General features: G+C 36.5%; 1 protein-coding gene across 1 annotated transcript; it reads left to right on the top strand.

Annotated features, from left to right (window-relative positions):
• Nucleotides 1-13,890: 13,890 nt before the first annotated feature.
• On the top strand, nucleotides 13,891-17,701 carry LOC126611605 (glycerol kinase-like). The gene is made up of 5 exons (XM_050279915.1): nucleotides 13,891-14,365; nucleotides 14,454-14,675; nucleotides 15,343-16,309; nucleotides 17,051-17,297; nucleotides 17,383-17,701. Exons 1-4 carry the CDS (start codon nucleotides 14,208-14,210, stop codon nucleotides 17,294-17,296), a joined length of 1,593 nt encoding a protein of 530 aa, XP_050135872.1. The 5' UTR covers nucleotides 13,891-14,207; the 3' UTR covers nucleotide 17,297; nucleotides 17,383-17,701.
• The last annotated feature ends 2,306 nt before the right edge of the window (nucleotides 17,702-20,007 follow it).

Genomic DNA, 20,007 nt, shown 5'->3' with positions numbered 1-20,007 from the left:
ATTATTTAAATGGCATGATGCTGAGTAAAAGATGAACTTTTTTAGTACACATGAGAATGACTTCTTCTATAGACGAAAAATTTGAACTCATGATTTTTATAAGTAAATATTCTTAATCACGTTGTTATTATTATTTAAACGGCATGATTTTAAGTAAAAGATGGACTTCTTCAGTTGGCAGATTCTCCAGTGTCTTTCTGGCAGGGGTTCGAAACCAGCTAAAGAGCACTTTGTGGCTAGAAGCAAGCAGAACCTCGAGCGGAGATTAGTCCCCCCTCCAGGTCCGAGGACACTTCGTGGTTTTTACTCAGAAAAAAACATATATAGAAGAAAAAAGAATGACCTGCTTATACCAGGAGTATATCACTGCTTTACTGATGAGTGGGATAGGGATGACAACATATTGTGATAGGGATGACAACATATTCTTATGTGAAAATGATGAACATACACTATTTTCGTCTTATACACATTTATGTTTTATTTTGTCTGTTGATTTAATTGGATTTATTCAATGTATTTTCCAAAAATAAAAAATGGTGTATGAGAGATTAAAAATAGTGTTTGAAATCAACTCTCACCCCTATAAAAGAAAATAGTTTTTTTTAGTATATCGATGTATTTTTACATTATAATGGAAAGAGAGTTCAGCTAAGTCACATAATAGACAATCTAATTTGGTATTGAATTCATCATTCACGAAATTCGAACTTAAGACCTCTTACTTTTAAGTGAAGATGAATACTACTATATCATAATATTGAATGTAAAAAAAAAAAAAAAAAAAAAAGAAAAGGGTTGATCGGGAGACAGACATCATTGCCTACGTGAGCTACTTCAAGTATAGTTAAAATCTTTTTTTTTTTCCAATTTCAAATTGACTTTATGATATGCGCTATCATATTAGGCAATCAAATTCTAACTGTCAATTTAGCTAATAATCAAGTGAATTTGTGTATACGTCAATTTGTAATCAACACCAATAGTTACTGATCTTACTTCGGCAGCTAAACTTTCAATTCAACGATCAATAATCTACTAACTAATTCTTTATCTAATTTATATTCTAATTTTCCAAATTAAAATTGATTTATCAGTAACTATTATAAAACGATTTGAACACATAACTTCTTCCTAACAAAATAAAATAAACTAACTTACAAATGTTTTCTAGGAATATAATACTTTTTTGGTACAGTTTACATGTTACTTATATGAAGGTGGATTGTCAACCCTCCCATTCCATACTATTCTCACCCCCTCCTATTTTGTGTGATCACGGTTAAGTCACGTCAACATTTTATATTTCTATTACTTTTTGTTTTATTATTTTTATAAAAACAATCAATATAAAATGTTGACTTAGTTTAGCTATGACCATACAAACAGGAATGGATGGGAAGAGTATGAAAATTGTAGGGCAAACAATCCACCTCCTACTTGTATATACACAGTAGGGCACCTAAACATGCCAAAATAATACAAAAGTAGATCTCGCAAAGGCATTATGATTTTTTTATTTTTTCTTTAAAAAATGAGTTAATTTGTGGATTCGCTACGGTAGTTTATCTTTTTGAAAGTCAAAGAGACTCACAAAAACATTTCAATCTTTTTTTTTACCATCATCATACGATTCATCGGTATCAAGAACCGAAGTCAAAACGCATTGTGAAAAATAGGTGCACGAAATTACTCTCCAACCATGGGCCAGCCCGTGGTGGTTCGCAAAGCCATTATTTAGATGCTATGAAATCTGTGATGACCATGTGTTTATAGTAGGTGGCTCATTCATTCTGTAGGTGGGAAATTCCCATATGTGTGGTCCCCACCGCACATTTGAATCAAGTGGAGCCCGTTGTTTGTTAACCGAGTATGGATTATTCCTTTGTTAATTGAGCATTACGCTAATATGCTGGATTAAGAAGCTTTAATGCTGCAACTGGTCTGGTGTGATTTAAGTTACGGTGGGGAGAGAAGCAGGGAATAACTGCCCATCCGGCCGAGAGCAAGTTGAGGATATTGTGGGTTGTTTTCGAGCGGTTGAAGGGGTCCTGACGTTGCGTGTGTTGAATGGCGTGCAGAGCATCCTATCGGATAATTCTCATTTTTCCCTTTTTTTTTGTTTTAATTTTTAATTTTGTCTTCCTCCATATCCACTCAAACCATAAAAGAGTTCATCTTCAGATATCTTCTATCAAATTAATCGAATCAAATGATCTGAATTTTTGAAATTTCATCAAAAAATTAAAAATTATTATAGCTTTTAAGGGATTAAAATGGGTGGACGATGCTTCAAAAAAAAAAAAACGGGTGGACAATTGGATAAAATTTCAAAAATTCATATCATTTGATCAGGTAGCTTTGATGGAAGAGATTGAGAATCCCTCAAACAAATCATTTTGGGGGGAAGAGATCCAAGGTCCTCTCAAACAATACCTCGCATTGCACTCCAACGATCTAGGGGTTTGGATTAAGAGGTGGCCACCTAAGCGAGCTAAACGATTCGGTGAGTTTTTTGTGCAGATTCGATCTTTACTGATTATCGTTACAATTAATAATTTAATCCGCTATCATTTGTTAAAAATAAAATATAAAATAAAAATACACATAAAAGTTAAGAAATGCTTAACAGTCATCAATCTTATTTATTAGATTAATGTTAAGGATACCAAATTTTTTAAACCAAATTGCAAACCAAATAATGTGTTACTAATAAGAAAACAAACATGTTCATCGACACTTAATTAATAATTCAATCATCTACAATCAAATCATTTAATTTACAAATTTTATTTAAAATTTTATTTTTCCTAACATTACCATACTTCCTACGTAGCGTAACCAAAAAATATACTACAAGTTTTAAAACCATTTTTAAATTTAAAAGCTTTTAATCACACGTTGATGTATCGACCGGAAAAGGTCTAACTTATTGTTCTTTAATTTTGGTAACGAATATATATAATACAATACTAGCTAGCACATTATGGCCTCATATTGTTTACTAACCTGCATTAATTATTTCAGTCTTATAAATTAATTTAAGGAAAATTAATGAAAATAACTTGAAATTTTTTAGTTTTAACGATAAAAACAAAATAAATGGTAAAGTGAATAGTATTAGGATTGACTTTTTAATATAAAAATATTTTACTAGATTAAAAGGCTAATTATATTATTCATTGTCTATTGTTGCACCCAAAATTTGCTTTATAAAAAGGCAAAAATGTTATTAAAATTACAAGAAACGTTCTTTCAACCTTGTGTGTCGTCACCCCATTAAGTTTGAGTCATGCTGTCAACATTCCTTATTGGTGCGCGATTTGTAAATTCCTACATAAATTCATAATAGTTGCAGCTGACAGTTAGGTGCCATATATTATTTCTTTGGACTTGAAATTGTAAGTATACTCTGATGCTAATGGTAAAAGTAACCAATTCTTTCCTAAATTTTCTTTCAACCAAAAAAATTAAAGAAAAACTAATGAAAAGGGTTTGAAAACTTTGAGTTTTAACGATAAGGACAAAATAAAAGGTAAAATGAATAATACCATGATTGACTTTTTAATGTAAAAATATGATTTTTGCGTAAAGTGAATAGTACTGAGAGTTTTTCGTTAAAGTTTCCAAAAACTAACAAGCATGCCAAATTATTAATGTGAAAAGAAAACAAAAAATTAGAAGGTAATCAATCATATTAATTGACATGAAACCAAACCCTAGTAGGGTAGTAATGGAAAAGAGAACAAATGAAGAGAAGTGGAATTAGCAAAAGTAGAAGCGCAAGCAAATACGCAATGGTATGGCAAAAGGGGCTGGTGACCTTTTTGTAAGCATACAAAAAGACAAACGAGTAGTGGGAGGGGGATCAACTTCCGCTCTATTTTATTTGTTTGCTTCGTCGTTAAGTGAAACTGTACAACTCGGAAAGAAGACACACAAAGTGTGGGCCGTGTGAGTGAAACAGAAGATTAATTAGAGCATTTCCAACGAAAGTTCCGATTTAGGGGTTCCCTTCATTATATTTGAGGACTCATTTACAACTGTAAAAGGAATATATCTGTCCTTAAGAATTTTAGCTTCGTGAGGGTTCTTAGATTTCGTTTGGCAGCTCGGACTGTACTGACTATTTTAGTCAGATAGGATAAATAGTCATCGTATAGTACTGACTAATTAGTCAGGGGTTTGGTGCTTTTCCGGATAAATTTGTATATCGGATAATATATCAGATTACAATAAATTTCTAAAAAAAAATTCACCGAATAACTGATGTTAAAATGAAAAAAAGGAAGAAAACCAAAGAAAAAAAAAGAATTAATCCTCATTGCACCGACAAAATTAAAAAACAAAACGTAAAAAAGGAAGGAAAGAAACCCAGGTTTCTCTCACAGTTGTGTTATCCTTTCTTCATCATCATCCCCGCGCGTCAAATCTCACTCTCTCTCCCGAACCCATTTCCTTATTTCTTAATCTCCCAAAACCCAAATGGATTCTCCGCACCAAAATCAATTTGTAAGAAATAGACAAATCAACCAATTTCATAAGAGAGGGAATAGAGAGCAAACAGAGAAAGGGAGCGGAAAAAAGGACGAAGAAGAATGAAGGATAACAGATGAATTCGAGAGGAGGAAGAAGAACAAGAACAACATATGGAGTTCATTTCGGATAGAGGAGAGAACGGAGAATTTATTTGAGAGTGAAGAGACAACACGATTAAATTTTCCTGGGCTTTTGAGTTTTGAACCTGCTAAATTATCCTTAGCTTTTGGAGTGTATTATTTAGCAAGCCGGTCTAAAAAGTGGGCCCGGGATATATAATCGGCCGGTTAATTAATTCAAAACTGCACCAAACACCTGTTCCGCACTATTAATCCTATCCGGAGTCTAATACGGTGTTTCAAATGAGGCCTTATAGTATAATCTTTAACTTTAAGGACTAAAAAAATTAAAATAATTGTTAATTTTCAAACGTTGATTTAAAAAACAAAAAAATTTCAAAAAACTATCGATAACCTTCGATCTCAATCAATAAGACCATCTCCAACTCTTAGGTTAAAACCTAAAATTTTTAGCCCAGAAACAGTTTTTCTGCTCCAACTATTCTGAGATTATTAAAGAATAAATTTAGGCTAATTTTTTCTTTTAAAGTAATTTTTTTCACTATCATAATTTAAATTCAAATTCCGAGAAATATTGAAAAATCACTAAATTTAGGTGAATTTTGAGTTAAATAAATTTTTTAATTATTTTAGCCGTTGGATTTAAATTTGGGCCGTTAGATTTTTTTTTTACCGTTAGATTTGATTATATTCGATCTCAGACATTAGATTCAATAAATCCTGAGAGACATGCCCATGTGGGTGAAGTCCCGTTGATGGTGCCCACACCATTTTCTAGGCTAAATACTGGGAGGAATTTGGCTTTTGTTTGGTTTTTAGCTTTTAGCCCACACATTTAGCAAGTGTTGAGTTGGGTTTGGGAGATGAATAAAACCTAAAAAATAGCATTTAGCCCAGTGTTAGATTTGATCTAAGCAAAAGAAAAGGTTGTGGGACCCATCCCATTGAAAGCTGCACAATATTCTAAGAATTTCATTCATGTGCTTGATACTTCACTCAACTCAAAATGGACATGGGCTCGTCCTATTTGAGAGTCCATGAGTACTCCTCAACTGTGAGGAAATACGTGAGGTCTCCGACCACTCCCTCTACTATAGGGACTAAAGTTCCGGCCATTGGAAGCCACAAAATCTTTAAATTTAAGGACATGATGTCACATCCTGTCCTGGGATAATTTAGCGATGGTGTGAAATGACGGTTTTACCCTTAAACGTGGGTAGTGGTGTGTATACATGACTTAGTTTTAGGTCCCAAGTTATTTTCCTAAGTATGTGGAACTAATGGAAATTAAGTTGTTTTGTTGTTTTGGTTGGTTGGAGTGGACAACTTTGGACCACACACACACTCTCTCTCCTTCCGTGTACTCTCTCTCTCCTCCCTCTTGATTTTCTTCTGTTTCCGTCAACTTTGTACGAACGAACTCCAAGCTTTCCATTTCAGGCACGAATCGAGGTTTTAAAGGAGTTTTTAAGGGCATCGGAAGCTTTGAATCATCCTCACGAAGCTAGGAGAAGAAAAATGGCATGATTTGGACGTTGGGAAGTCGAGATCGAAGCATTTGAAGTTTGGTCGGATTATCGAAGGTTCTCCGGCAAATTTTCGTAGATTTTAGGTCCCATATTAGGTATAGTTGTGTTATACTTGTCCTAAGCTTCAATTTGGTTCAAGTTTCATGGAATTTGGTTGAGAATTGGACGAGATATGAAGATTTTCGTGTTTTTCCAGTTTCCGGCGAACGGTGACGGCGACGACGACTAGCGAGGCTAACCGGAGAAGAAGATAGAATGTTCCGTCAAAGTTGACGGAATATCCTGACGCCGTCAGGTAGAATTAACTGTTCCTGTTACTTTTTAACGGAATATTCCTAACGGGGTTAAGGGATTCCGTTATGGTCCTTGATCGTGGCCGCGGGTGTTGCCGTGCCCCTGCCAGCGCGTGGGACGTTGGAAATTTTTTCTAAAAATATGGGGATGTTCGTGAGGTTGTGTAAATCACGTTGGTATATTCAAACATCCTATTTGAGCAATGTATGAGAAGTTATTAGCTAGTATTGGTTATGTGCTTTAAATTAACGTTTTTATAGTTGTTTCGTATATAGGAGAGACTTATCCCGAGGACGAGCGCAGTCAAGGGCGACTCGGGGGCTACGACCCTTCGACATACCAGTGAATGGGCTTTTGATTTTCAGTATATATTTATATACTTGATATTTTCCCATAAAATGTGCTTAAATGAACGTATGCCTTGAAATGCCATGCATATAATTTATATTCAGCATATGAATTAGTATATGATGTATAATATATAATTGTGGTGTTGTGGACGCTCAGGTAAGCCCATGTGAGTTTATGAATTATGAATGTGAATAACGGTTGTGATTATTTGAGAAGCATAGAGCTTATACACCTGCACCCCGGGTGATTGTGATTTAGTCAGAAATATGGTACATGCCTGTTTATAATGTCACCTCCCACACCCTATGCTCACATTGGATCCAATTTAGGTGCACAGTCTTGTCGTACAGACCATCATAGGTGGTACCGACTCGTAGGTGACTAGCGATTTATCGCAGAGCTATCATAAGTGCGTAGCATTGAGCATAATTATATTACACCCAGTCTTGTCGTACAGACATTTTCAGTGGTTCCAACTTGTGTGCAGTGTAGTGCTGTATAGGTCATTTGCAGTGACTCCGGCTAGATTGACTAATGAGCTATGAATTCAGCCGTACAGACTTCTGCAGGGGTTCCGGCTAATGTGTTATTTTCTATGAATTTATTTTCACCTGAGTTACTTATTCTGTTTATATCTTGGCATGGCATACTCATGATTATGAATATGTGAAGCATGATTTGAATTGATATATATATATATATATATATATATGTTTATATTCTATTTATGGGAAAAATTATACATGTTTTACGGCGATGGGTTAGAGCATTTGATAAATGAAATGGTTTTAAAAAGCTTTGTTTTTGCCTACTTACACTTTCTGTTTTGCGCCCCTCCAGGTTTTAGGTATACTTGCTGTTGGTGGCATTTCATGATCTCGGCGGTTCTGACAATATATATTATTAGTAGGACATTTTTGGTACTGTATTACTAGTACTTGTCATACTGGACTGCACCTAGACTTTCTATGCCCTGATTAGGAGTATTTACACTTGTATCTCATTCCTAATACTTTCTGCTTATAAGTGTACATTAGTAGCTTTCGGTTTTTATTTATTCGTATATTTATTATCCTTATCGCTTCTGCACTATGCACATGGCTACGTCACCCTCACGTGACAGCCATCACGCCTTGATTTTTGGTCGAGGTGTGTCACATGAGGTAGTGAGGATAGGTATAGAGAAGAGCGTTGGAGATGCTCTTAGGAGTAAAAGTTTTTACTAGAAACGGGAACATAATTCATGAAGTGTATCATTTCAAATGAATTGAGAATTGAGAAGTGTAGATGACAAGGTCGAAAGAACGTTTCTTGTAGTTTTGCTAAGATAAATTCAGGTCCCTTCTCTTTTGGAATAATTATATGTCTCTATTCATATCTTAAGTAGGAATTTATAAGATGTTACAATCCTATCAACAAGGAAAGAGCTAATTTACATGAAATCATATTAAATTAAGAATCCCGATATTACAAAATATACACAAAAGTCAACAAATTCATGTACCATGATTTGAGTAAAATAGTAATATCATATGTTCGTGTTTTATAGCGTTCTGTGTCATATAAAAGAATAACTTATATGACATGTGTGCACCACTTTAATAGTATCCGTATCAATAAAATAAAGACATTGTGCAAATTTTCATTCAAATGTCCTTATTTCATCAGCACAAGACGTTACATAACTGTATTCTTGTACTATGTAAGTTATTTTGGTGTTTTGGGCACCAAAAAACTCTTGCTCAGTTAGGAGTTAAAAGGACTCACTACCCTTTTCTGCTCAAAGAGACGATTGCGCTCTCTTTTGGTCCCCCCCCCCAAAAAAAAGTACTAGTTCCCTAGTTTCTGACGATTCGATTGGGTTATTGATTTACTAACTTCCATTTATATTCCATTTGGCTTTGCTGGCTGTAGTTTAACGTCAAACCTAATCCTAACCCTAACGGGCCACCATACATTGCACACGTACTTGCTAGTTGGATTTGAACCCTCAACACTCGAGGACACAAAGTACCCTACTTGTAAACAAAATCCACCTAGCAAGGAGAGCGACTACTACTTGGATGAAAAAACATGGCAAGTTGCTGTGGGATAAAAGGATAACGGACGCATTTCAAAAATCTTGATAGTTTATCGACTCTAAACGTCAAGTTTTTCCTGATAGTTATACCTTGACAATCTGCATGTGTTGTTCGATTTTGTGTGCTTTTTTAATAAACAATATTCTCTATACTAAGGGGAAATGGGTGAGTTTAGCCTTATAATGGGCTAGTAATAATGTGGTTCAATTTCGCTTTTGGTGAGAATCGAACCTAAGATCCCTCACTTACAAATGAAGAGGAATATCACTAGACTGTAATACTAAGTGACGAGAGATTGTGTTTTGATATCATATGATGTGAGAAAATATATTTATATAATGTAGAATGTGCCACATCATTTTGTGCACGAAGTTAATGCATAAATCTGGTGTTTGTAGCTTCACCTATTAAAATTGTTGAGGCATGAATCTCCAGTTTAGTTTGGTTTGATGCTGCATATGATGCTATTGAAGTGGGCCTAAAATGAAGGTCGGGCTCAAGTTGGGCCGAGCCCAAAGGCCTCAGATAAGATTCAAAAACCCAATTTTATATAAGACGACCCAAGTAGATGACCCGAAACATTCTCTGTTATCACATATTCTTTTTTTGTTTTCACTTCGACATTTTAAGACCTTTTGTTAACAAAATAATATCCCAAAGGGAAAGGTGGACAAGCTCTGAAACGTTGGACGTTGGTCTCACGTATATGATATAAGAACGCAGAAATTCAACGAAAATGACGGCCGTCTTTTGTCGATAATATGTTGATAACATGTTAATGCATATTTTTTACCACAATTATAACGACACATAATTTATGGTATGTCGCCATTATTTAATTTTTAAAAGGTTGTCCATTCGGTTATCAAATATGTTCAAATTTTATGCAGGCAAGGGTTTTGGATGATTTTGATGTGAAAAATGTCCTTTTTGCAAAAGTTAAAAATGTATCTTGCAATCGGCATTTTTCCTTAGTGAGATACAATTATTGTGTTAGCGCTTTAGATCTGTGGCGGTGTGATTGTGTGGTGATATTAATTAGTATTTGCTTAGTGATGGTAATTATGTTAGAGACTTAATTAGCCCTAACTTTAACTCAATGTTAGCATAGATGTGTGCGTATAGAATCAACAAATAATTTGGAGCCCTCTTTTCATGGAGAGAATGTGTGCAGAATACGGGCACTTATATCATATGTCATTATACAAGAAGAGGGACACTTAAAAAAAAAAAAAAAAAAAAGCTTTCCTCCACTTGTATGACATATGGCATACCACCCTGTGTACCGGACATATTGAAAAATCTCTCCCTTTCATGACAAAGTCTTCCTTCGCATCTTTTACATTTAGTTATTTCACTCTTTTTTTAATCAATGTAACAATGTTGTCATGGAGTGTGGCTAGAGTACATTGGGGCTTTGTAGAGATTGTATCCTCGCTCATTTACACTCAAAATTTAGATCTTTTTCTCGTAAACTAAAGTAACATAGAATATCAGTACAAGTACTCAGCACCACTATCATCATCTAACAGTCAGATCTGTTATAATGACACCCAAGAAGCATAAATGACCGCCAAATAGGATAGTACTAGTTAATTATATTCTTAAGTAATTAGTCATTGTTGTCAAAACTATACTCATAAATAAAGACATGGTTGGGACAAGTAAGACTAACAAATATTGGTGCAACTGAATCTTATGCAGGTAAAGGTTACTAAGCTGCTCTATTCCTACTTTAATAAGCATCACTGCGCGTTTCCTAATATGCAGTGACAGCGGCCTTTGCATCCATCTGACTTGTAGATCACTTACGTCATATCGATTTGAATATAAAGTTAAGAATAAATACTTAGACTACTCAAAGATGAACATAATCTCCTACTAAAAAAATTTCGTATTCGAATAACAGAGCTTCGTACTTGTGATCAGAATCGTTCATATTATGATCACTCTGTAAAAATCATATCTACAAAAAAAAAAAAAAAAAAAATCATATATGCAAAAAATGAATTAAAACTAAAGTCGTTTAATCAATTTATTGTAACAAATGAATAGATGGTTCGTAATATAGTCCGATGACTAAACAACCTTATTTTTTAATTGATTTTTAGTATAGACGATATTTGTAGAGTGATTTATAATATAAACGGTTCTGATCATAGACGCGAAATTCTATATATCTACAATGAATAATTTTGAGTAGAAACTTTTACTCATTTTTAAGTAGCTAAGTATTATTCTAAAGTTAAACTTCAACTTCCTTTCAACAAAGAATCTGAATGGATTGCAAGCTTCTTCACCACTAAGTCTTTCGCTAGTATAGGTTGCTAGCAAGGCCTCGTATTCTGCTTCGTCGTTGGATGCTTTGAAGTTTGAAGTAACGTCAGCTTGGTCGGTGCAGATAGGAGCCGGAAGGTGGCACGACTGGGAGCTGTGGTGCAAGATCGACAAGGCTGGGAGCCATGGTAACAGATCAATGGTGGTCGGGGGCCGTGGAGCAGATAGGCAAGACTTTGAGCGCGAAGTTGTGATGAAAACAAGACATGCCCTTGGTTCTTGGTGGTTGGGCCGGTGTGTCCATCTAGTACTTCTTTGCCTTCGGTGTGCGATTAGGCTGAGTTGATGCGTTTGTTGGAACAAAAGTAATCATTGTATGCTCTAATGTATTTGGGGTGGTTCCATCTGCTCAATCTTGTCAATGAAAGGTGACCTGTTTATGTTGGTTATGTCTTGTCGGAGCACTTTGTCAGTAGCTTTGTTGCATTGGAAACCACAAAATCGTGCAGTCAGAAGCCTCTCAACTTCCTGAAATTGCCTCTCTGAGGCAGCAGAGCTTCCGGCTACCCTCAGTTGTGACCTGTTGGTCTAGGCTGTTCTTCCTTGTGCTCGGCTCGTTTATGTCGATGTTGCAGTGCATGTGGTACATTCCTGGTAGGTGAGTGGGTTACTTGCAGGCAGCCCGTTGAACTTGAGCCAGATTGAGTGACTGCTTCTCTCCGTCCAATGTGCTGCATACTCCGATGTGAAGTGGATGATGCTCATTGCAGGCCTAGCCACGGATGAACACTTCGCCTGGAAGGTTGTCCATGTTGATTATCGAAATGTGACCCCAACTGTGAATATATGCTCATTCGTGGGCCTAACCGGGAGTGTACGCTCCTCCGTGTGCTAAGACAAGAGTATATGCTATCTTAGGGGCCCAGACGAGAGTGTACACTGTCAGAATGCTTGGTTTGTGAATGGTCGAAATGCTGCTTGCTGGGACGCTGTTGGAAAGGTTCATCGTCTGCCCTTGTCTTACTTTGGGATACCTCATTTGGGGCACACTGCATCTCGGTGCGCTGCAAAAGCTGATTCATAAAAGGTTGTCTACTGCGCAAGGGCGCTTGTTAATTTTATGACTTGTCTAGACAAGTGTTGTTCGCCATTTAGGATGGAATCGCTTGGACAATATACGTCTCTTTGAGTAGTGGAATTGCAATTGACTCCAGGCGCGAGATTTGAGTTGAGATATGTCAAATCTGTAGAAAATGGGGTGAAAATACCCCTGGTTCAATTGTCGGTTCGAAAATCTGAAACGGGGACAGTTGAACAAGTCTGGGTAGCTAGGCAAGCCATGAGAATGAGTTGGACCGCAGGTGTAGGTCGGATTGTGGGCATGGGCTGGATCGTGAGTGTGGGCTGAGCCACTGGGGTGCGCGAGCGGGCTTTTCCTCTTCTCAACGCGGCTTGGCCTCGCGCTGCATCATGGGTTTACGAGTCTTGGGTTGGTTGCCACTCTTCACTGCCACGACAATTGCTGTGGTTGCCATGGTGGTGATGCTCCGTGGTGGCAAGGTTACTCCTCTTGTCGCGGTGAGTATTATGAATCGTCATTGTGGGTCTACATCGCGTCCTCCATCATTTAATCCGGATCTTTGAATGTAGGAAGTTTCATTCGTTGTGGTTTTCGAATTTCCCGCCATTGTATTTTTCTCCTACGTCTATTCAAAGAATTAAAAAAAATTCTAGGAATAAGAATGTATGAAAAATTTATGAATGAACAAGAAATGAGAAATTTTGAATGCGAGAGTCTTCTTTGAGCGTGTGAATTAAACTCTCAATGAAAGCACCAATTTGTGAATGCAATTTTTCGCCGTCTTTTCATTTGATGAAAATGCATCTGTAAAATAATCACACCTTCGATTAAGGTCAAAAGTCTCACGCGCCCATAATGAATGTGGGGGACTTTGGCCAAAGAATCTTCGATGCCAAAGTTAGAATTCTGAAAAGAATGTGTTTAGGAGTTTATGGGTAGCAGATGACCCTCCATTTTAGTGGGATAAGATGGGTATTTATAGAAGGATGGCTGACCCTCTTTGGAGAATAATGGCCAGCCATATATGGTGTAATTGGAAAATAATTGCAAGATATTATGTGAAATAATATCTTACAATTAGCATGATAATTAATCCCAAATTAAATTGGAAGTTTTAGGAGCTTCATTTTGAATAAGGATTTGATGAGGAGTGATGAGAAAGATTTGAATAAATATCATTTTGATCACCTTTGACTCTTTTAAATTGGAAGTTTTAGGAGTTTCCTTTTGAATAAGGATTTGATGAGGAGTGATGAGAAAGATTTGAATAAATATCATTTTGATCACCTTTGACTCTTTCTTGATTGAGCCGTTATTATCCGTTGCATGTGCTTAAGAATTCTGGTATGCCTTGAGGGTAATTTTGTCATTTTAACCTAAAGATCCATATGTCATCTCCATAATTTTCTTGATTATTTTTATCGCCACAATACATGTTTATCATTAGCATGATACACTTCCATAACATTACAAGCAAAAGTTTGAACGTGAGATGCATCACAACATTAGTCAGAGAGTCCCGTGGATGTGGAGAAGGGTGCGCACCAAGTCAAGAGCGTGCCGACAATCACAAGCAAAAGCGCGTCACAAAATCAAAAGAGGCGCCATATTTGCCAATGGCGGTCAAAGTAGTTAACGAAACCAACTACCTCCGAGTCCGGAAATGAAACTGCATCACACAAACTTAAAACCTCGAACTCTCCGCCAATAAAGAAGCTCTCTACTAAAATTTCAAAATCCCAAACAAAAATCCAAAATTTTCTCTCTGTATTTCCAGGGTTCATTTCATCAATCTTATCCAACCAATACAATCTTTATAATTTTTTAATTTGACCCCATTAATGGTGGTTGGATAAACTTTGTCCACAATCCCAAGAAACCATTTCTCCCAAAATCCTCTCTCTTTCTGTTCGTTCTCTTCCTCTTCATAAATCCAGAACAAAAGTTTGGATCTTTGGAGCTTGCAGAAACAAAAATGTCGAAAAAACCAGAGGACTCGAAAAAACCAGATGAAGTGTTGATTGGGTCGATTGACCAAGGCACCACCAGCACCAGATTCATAATCTACGACCGTTCGGCCCGCGCTATTGGGTCCCACCAGGTCGAGTTCACTCAGTTCTACCCGGAAGCCGGGTAAGCAAATCAGTCAATCAAAACTCCATTTGTTTTTCACTTTTTCTTTGAAATATGATGTTTTCCTGAATTGGGTTTTTTGGGGCAGGTGGGTCGAGCATGATGCGATGGAGATATTGGAGAGTGTGAGAGTGTGCATGGCGAAGGCGCTGGACAAGGCCACAGCTGATGGGCACAACGTGGACAGTGGGCTCAAGGCCATAGGGTTGACCAATCAGAGAGAGACAACTCTGGTTTGGAGCAAATCCACTGGATGTCCTCTCTACAATGCTATTGTTTGGATGGATGTCCGTACCAGTTCTATTTGCAGGTACTGCTTTCACAATTTCATTGTTTTTTCATGTCTGCAATTGTTTACATTTTGAAATCAGGATCTGCAAATGTGATTTCTCAATTGGGTTTCACTGATCCTGAATTGGAATTTTGTTATTTTTTGGATTTTGATGAATATTGATAGTGTTTTTGTTTGGTCAATGGACGAACATTGATAATTAAGATATAATTCTGTACTGATTTTCCTGCTAATGGTGTATTTTCGTTTATTAGTACAATACCCTTTTCTTCGATGATTTCAATGATAGGTGGGTTTCCTAGATTTTCAAATTTTGATTCCTGCTCATTTGATTGGGTTATTTATAGAGAAGATTGAAGCATTGATCCCGGAGTTTGGTCCAATTGGAGCTTTGTCCGTAAACTAAAAATCCGTTGAAACTTCCATGCACGGTTAAGGATTTTAAGGCACAATAAGGACGGAAGTTTTACCCAAAAGAACTATATTGCTCCACATTGTGACAAGTTCAGGACCAATGTTCCAATTTCCCCTTATTTGTATTTTAAGTTTGGCGTGAATGTTTTTTTATGATCGATCCTTTCCATGTTTGGTTTTTTAGAAAATTTCAATTCGCCTGCTGTTCACCTCATTTAAGATTTGAGGAGCTGTCTTATGATTGTAAGTTTTCTGATTATTTTGGTTACAGAAAATTGGAGAAAGAATTATCTGGGGGAAGAACTCATTTTGTGGAAACATGTGGTTTGCCCATAAGCACCTATTTCAGTGCATTGAAGCTGCTCTGGCTGTTGGAAAATGTGGATAAGGTGAAAAAGGCTGTGCAATCAGGGGATGCTCTCTTTGGAACTATAGACACTTGGTTAATCTGGAATTTAACCGGTGGTGTCAAGGGAGGGATACATGTCACTGATGTCTCAAATGCATCGCGGACTATGCTTATGAATCTCAAGACCCTTGAGTGGGATAGTACGACATTGAAAACGTTAGGAATTCCAGCTCAAATTCTGCCCAAAATTGTCAGTAACTCTGAGGTTATTGGAAAAATTAACACAGGATGGCCAATCACTGGAGTCCCAATCTCTGGATGTCTCGGTGATCAACATGCAGCAATGTTAGGACAAGCTTGCAGGAGAGGAGAGGCCAAAAGCACTTATGGGACGGGGGCTTTCATCCTTCTCAACACTGGTGAAGAGATAATTCAGTCAACGCATGGGCTTCTAAGCACTTTGGCATTCAAACTTGGCCCTAAGGCTCCGACAAATTATGCTCTGGAGGGATCGATTGCTATTGCTGGAGCTGCAGTTCAGTGGCTTAGAGACAGTCTTGGGATCATTAAGAGCGCGAGTGAGATTGAGGATTTGGCTTTACAGGTTGAGTCCACAGGTGGAGTTTATTTTGTGCCAGCCTTCAATGGATTATTTGCTCCGTGGTGGCGTGATGATGCTCGTGGGGTTTGCATTGGTATTACAAGGTTTACGAACAAGGCTCACATTTGTCGAGCAGTGCTAGAGAGTATGTGTTTCCAGGTCAAAGATGTGTTGGATTCAATGCACAAAGATGCTGGGGAGAAGGGAGAGGTTAAGAACGAGAAGGGGGAATTCCTGCTCAGAGTAGATGGTGGTGCTACTGTTAATACCCTTCTAATGCAGATTCAGGTTCGGGCCTTTTTTCATATTTTATGCTATAACTTGCAGTATGTAGTTCAGTTTTAATCAAATCCACCGATTGAGCCACATATTCTTTCCTTTTCATTCTTCTTGTTTCTAGTTTACAAGCCTTCTCTTTGTTCCCTCTTTAGTTCTTGAACCATCCATGAAAATATTTGTTTTTGTATCTTTCTATTACTTTCGCAATTGTGGTTTCCTTGGCATCCTCTTAGCATGTTGTCCTCATGTCAAAATAGCCATTAGTTGTGTAATCCAACAATTGCTGGTGAAAATACATATTTGACATTTCTCCAGTACGTCAGATAATGGAGAAGTTCAGTTCTTTCCACTCATTCCTTTACCAACAAACCATCCTCGGCTTTCCTTACGGAATTATATATATTACTATTGCTTGATATGAAAACATGCGAAGACTGCAATTTTGCTTCTACATACTTAGTAAAGAGTGTTCAACTACATTTGTTTGTATAAAGAAGTTTGAAAATACATATTCGTTGCTCATAATTTTTATGACAAACATGTAAAAGGAGTAGATATCTTTGCCTTACCCCCATCTCCTTGAACGAAATGCCAGTGGACATCGTGTTTATTAAATAATTTTTATGAAATACAGATCAGAAAAAAGAAAAAAGGTGTTCCTACATTGCTATATGATCTTCCTCGTGTATTGTGAAACCGTTTCGTATTCTGTTAATGATTGAATTTATTCTTTGTTTTGTTGTTCTGTAGGCGGACCTGTTGGGGAGCCCAGTGGTAAGACCAGCTGACATTGAGACAACAGCTCTTGGAGCAGCCTATGCTGCTGGATTAGCTGTTGGTGTTTGGAGCGAAAAGGAGATTTTTGCTTGTGAAGAGAGGACTAAGAGTTCCACCATTTTCCGTCCAAAATTAGATGAAGAGTTGAGGAAGAAGAAGCTGGACTCATGGTTCAAGGCTATTTCAAGAACCTTTGACTTGGCCGATCTTTCGCTTTGATGTACTCTTCTCACTTCCTTTACCTTAAAAGTTTTCTGTCTTCCTTTCTTGCTTAGCTTTGGGATGATGGGTTCTCCCTTGCGCAGATTTCCATAGGACATATGGGAGCAAAATAAATCGCAACTCGAGGATCAATTCTTTGTTTGCACCAAATGCAGGAATATCTTGCCCCTGACAATCTGCTCTTGACAATACATGGTTCGTCGATTGATATGTTCTTCCATGTCCCTCCCAGTCGTCTCTTTCAGCGATTTGATTTTCTCAAATCCATCTGATGCATAGTTTGGCTGCAGAGAAATAATGTCAATGGTTTTCTTAAGTGGAGGTCTTGTTTGTTTGGTATAATACAGTACTGTGATATGTATGTATACAAATTTCAGAATAAAAAGCAGTCATTAGTCCCAAGTGCTTTTGGCAACCACTTATGTGCCTATATTAAGCGCACATAATTGCACTTTCTTTTAAAATACGCTTCAAGTGCTTTTCAAACCTGAAAACATTTTCACAAAAAATATTCCAAACGAATGTTAAATTAGTTCTCAACCCACTCATCATTTGCAATGATACTGTCCTCTACATGCATAACACATGGTTCAATTGATTAAATTGTTCCCCCGGCAATCATCTACCATGCTTTCTGGGAATCCAAACAGATGACATATATATATGATAGGTGACCTTTTGACTTTGCAGAAGGATAATGTAGATATATTGTTCTCTGGTGATTGAGGAGTATCAAACTCTAAAGCAGCCGTCGTCGAATCTCCACCGTTGATAGTCACCAATGGCCACGGACTCGACAAGTGTTCGGTCTGTGGTTAATAAGAAATAACAGGGAACCTAGCTAATGAAAATAGTAGCATATATGCTTAAGGGAAGAGAATAAGCACAATTTTTAAGGTTATCTGGAACTTAGAAAGCTGAAATGCTATCAATTTGAAGCATAAATCTTTATAAAGGAAGAGGATCCGGTCCAGTTCTCTCCCATCAAAAGTCCAGGATTAAGTGATTCGGACCGTTGAAATTTGATCCAACGGTTACAAATAAGAAGTCCCTCTAAAAGTTATAATAATAATTAGCCGTTGAATCAAAATTCAACTGTCCCGGATCACTTGATCCTAGACCCTTGATAGGAGAGATCCGGACATGATCATCTTCCCTTTATAAAGACCAAAAGAGAAAAGGAATATAGCTTTAGTAGTCCTTTTACAAACGCACCAGTCAAATTTAACCCTACTATGAAAATGTAATCTTTTTCTAGCCCTCTTTAAATACAATTATGTGATAAAAACTATACTCAAAACTTACCACGTGACAAATTTTGAGTGATGGATAGTGTTACTCAGCACAATCTAGTGGTAAGTTTAAGCCCCAATGTCCACATAAGTGTTTTTGTTCCAAATCTCTTTCCCTAAACACTTTTGTTTGTGTTGCAACCCTATATCTTTCTCGCATCGTGCCAATTTACCAATAGATTGTGTTGAGTGACACAGTGGGTAATTTTTGACAAAAAACCAACAATAACATTTGGTGTATTTTTTGTTGAAGAATAACCTTGGACATATAACAAAATAATATATAGTTAGTATGTGACAGGTTCAACAATACTATTATACCGAGTAAAAAACCTTACAACTGGTAATAGATAGTTAAGTTGGAGATAATATCGGTGAGACATGATGTTAAATCAAATCATTTTTAGTGTAAATTAAATAATTAGGCTATGAGTTTTCTAAATTAAATAATAAACCAACACCTAATTTTCAACCCATTATATTAACTTTAAACAAAATATTAATAACATCAAAGGGTTTGGCAACCAAGCAGAATGAGCCCCCTTGGATTATATCTTTGTTGCTTTCCGATACTGGACAAAGTCTCTCATCTTTTTGTTCCCCTTTTATCATCACTTGTAATCTTTTGTCCAGTTTTTTCAATGAATGAAATCTCTTTTCACTGGTTCACATTCCAAGCCAACAAGCTTTCCAAGTTTACGGGACTAGGAGGAACGTCTATCGTATACAGTCTTATCTTTATTTTGCAAAAAAACTGTTTTCACAATTCGAACCGGTGACCTTTCGGTCACAAAGCAAAAACTTTTTCATTACACGAAAGCTCGTCTCTAAATATATTATATTATATATTTGAACATAGGAAAATAAGAAATTGCAAGATTTCGTTAAAATTGTTCGTTTGGAAATTTTCCGAAAAGGTTGAATCGATCATCAGAAGAAGAATTAGGCAAAAAATTAGGACACCTTATGGGAAAATAAAACTGCCATTGAAGAGAAGCAAATGAAAGATTTTTATAATAATTCTCGTAGAATCGAGAATGAAGTTTTCATTATGTACATACCAGATCATGAATTAGTAATCGCATCCAATCTAAAAAAAATTCAATTCTTTCGAACTTTTTTTTTTTTGAAAAGAAGCAACTGTTCCATTACACGAAGGCTCGCCTCTAAATATGTAATATTATATATGTAGGAAATTATTATTAGCATTCCAAAAATCTCATTTGGCACTCCAAACTTTCTATAATTAGAAAGAAAAATACAATTGTAGAGACTATAGAATGAGATTTTTGAAGTGCTAATAATAAATATATATATATATTGTAATATTTGGCTCAGGTGTAAAAACCGTGCCCAAACAGTTGCAACAATGGTACATTCATCAAATTTGTTTTTTTGGCTAGAAAACTTTCTTTC

The sequence above is a fragment of the Malus sylvestris genome, chromosome 17, assembly GCF_916048215.2.
Source record: "Malus sylvestris chromosome 17, drMalSylv7.2, whole genome shotgun sequence".
Lineage (NCBI taxonomy): Eukaryota > Viridiplantae > Streptophyta > Magnoliopsida > Rosales > Rosaceae > Malus > Malus sylvestris.
The sequence above is the reverse complement of the archived record's forward strand: the minus strand, read 5'-3'. Positions and strand labels throughout refer to the sequence as shown.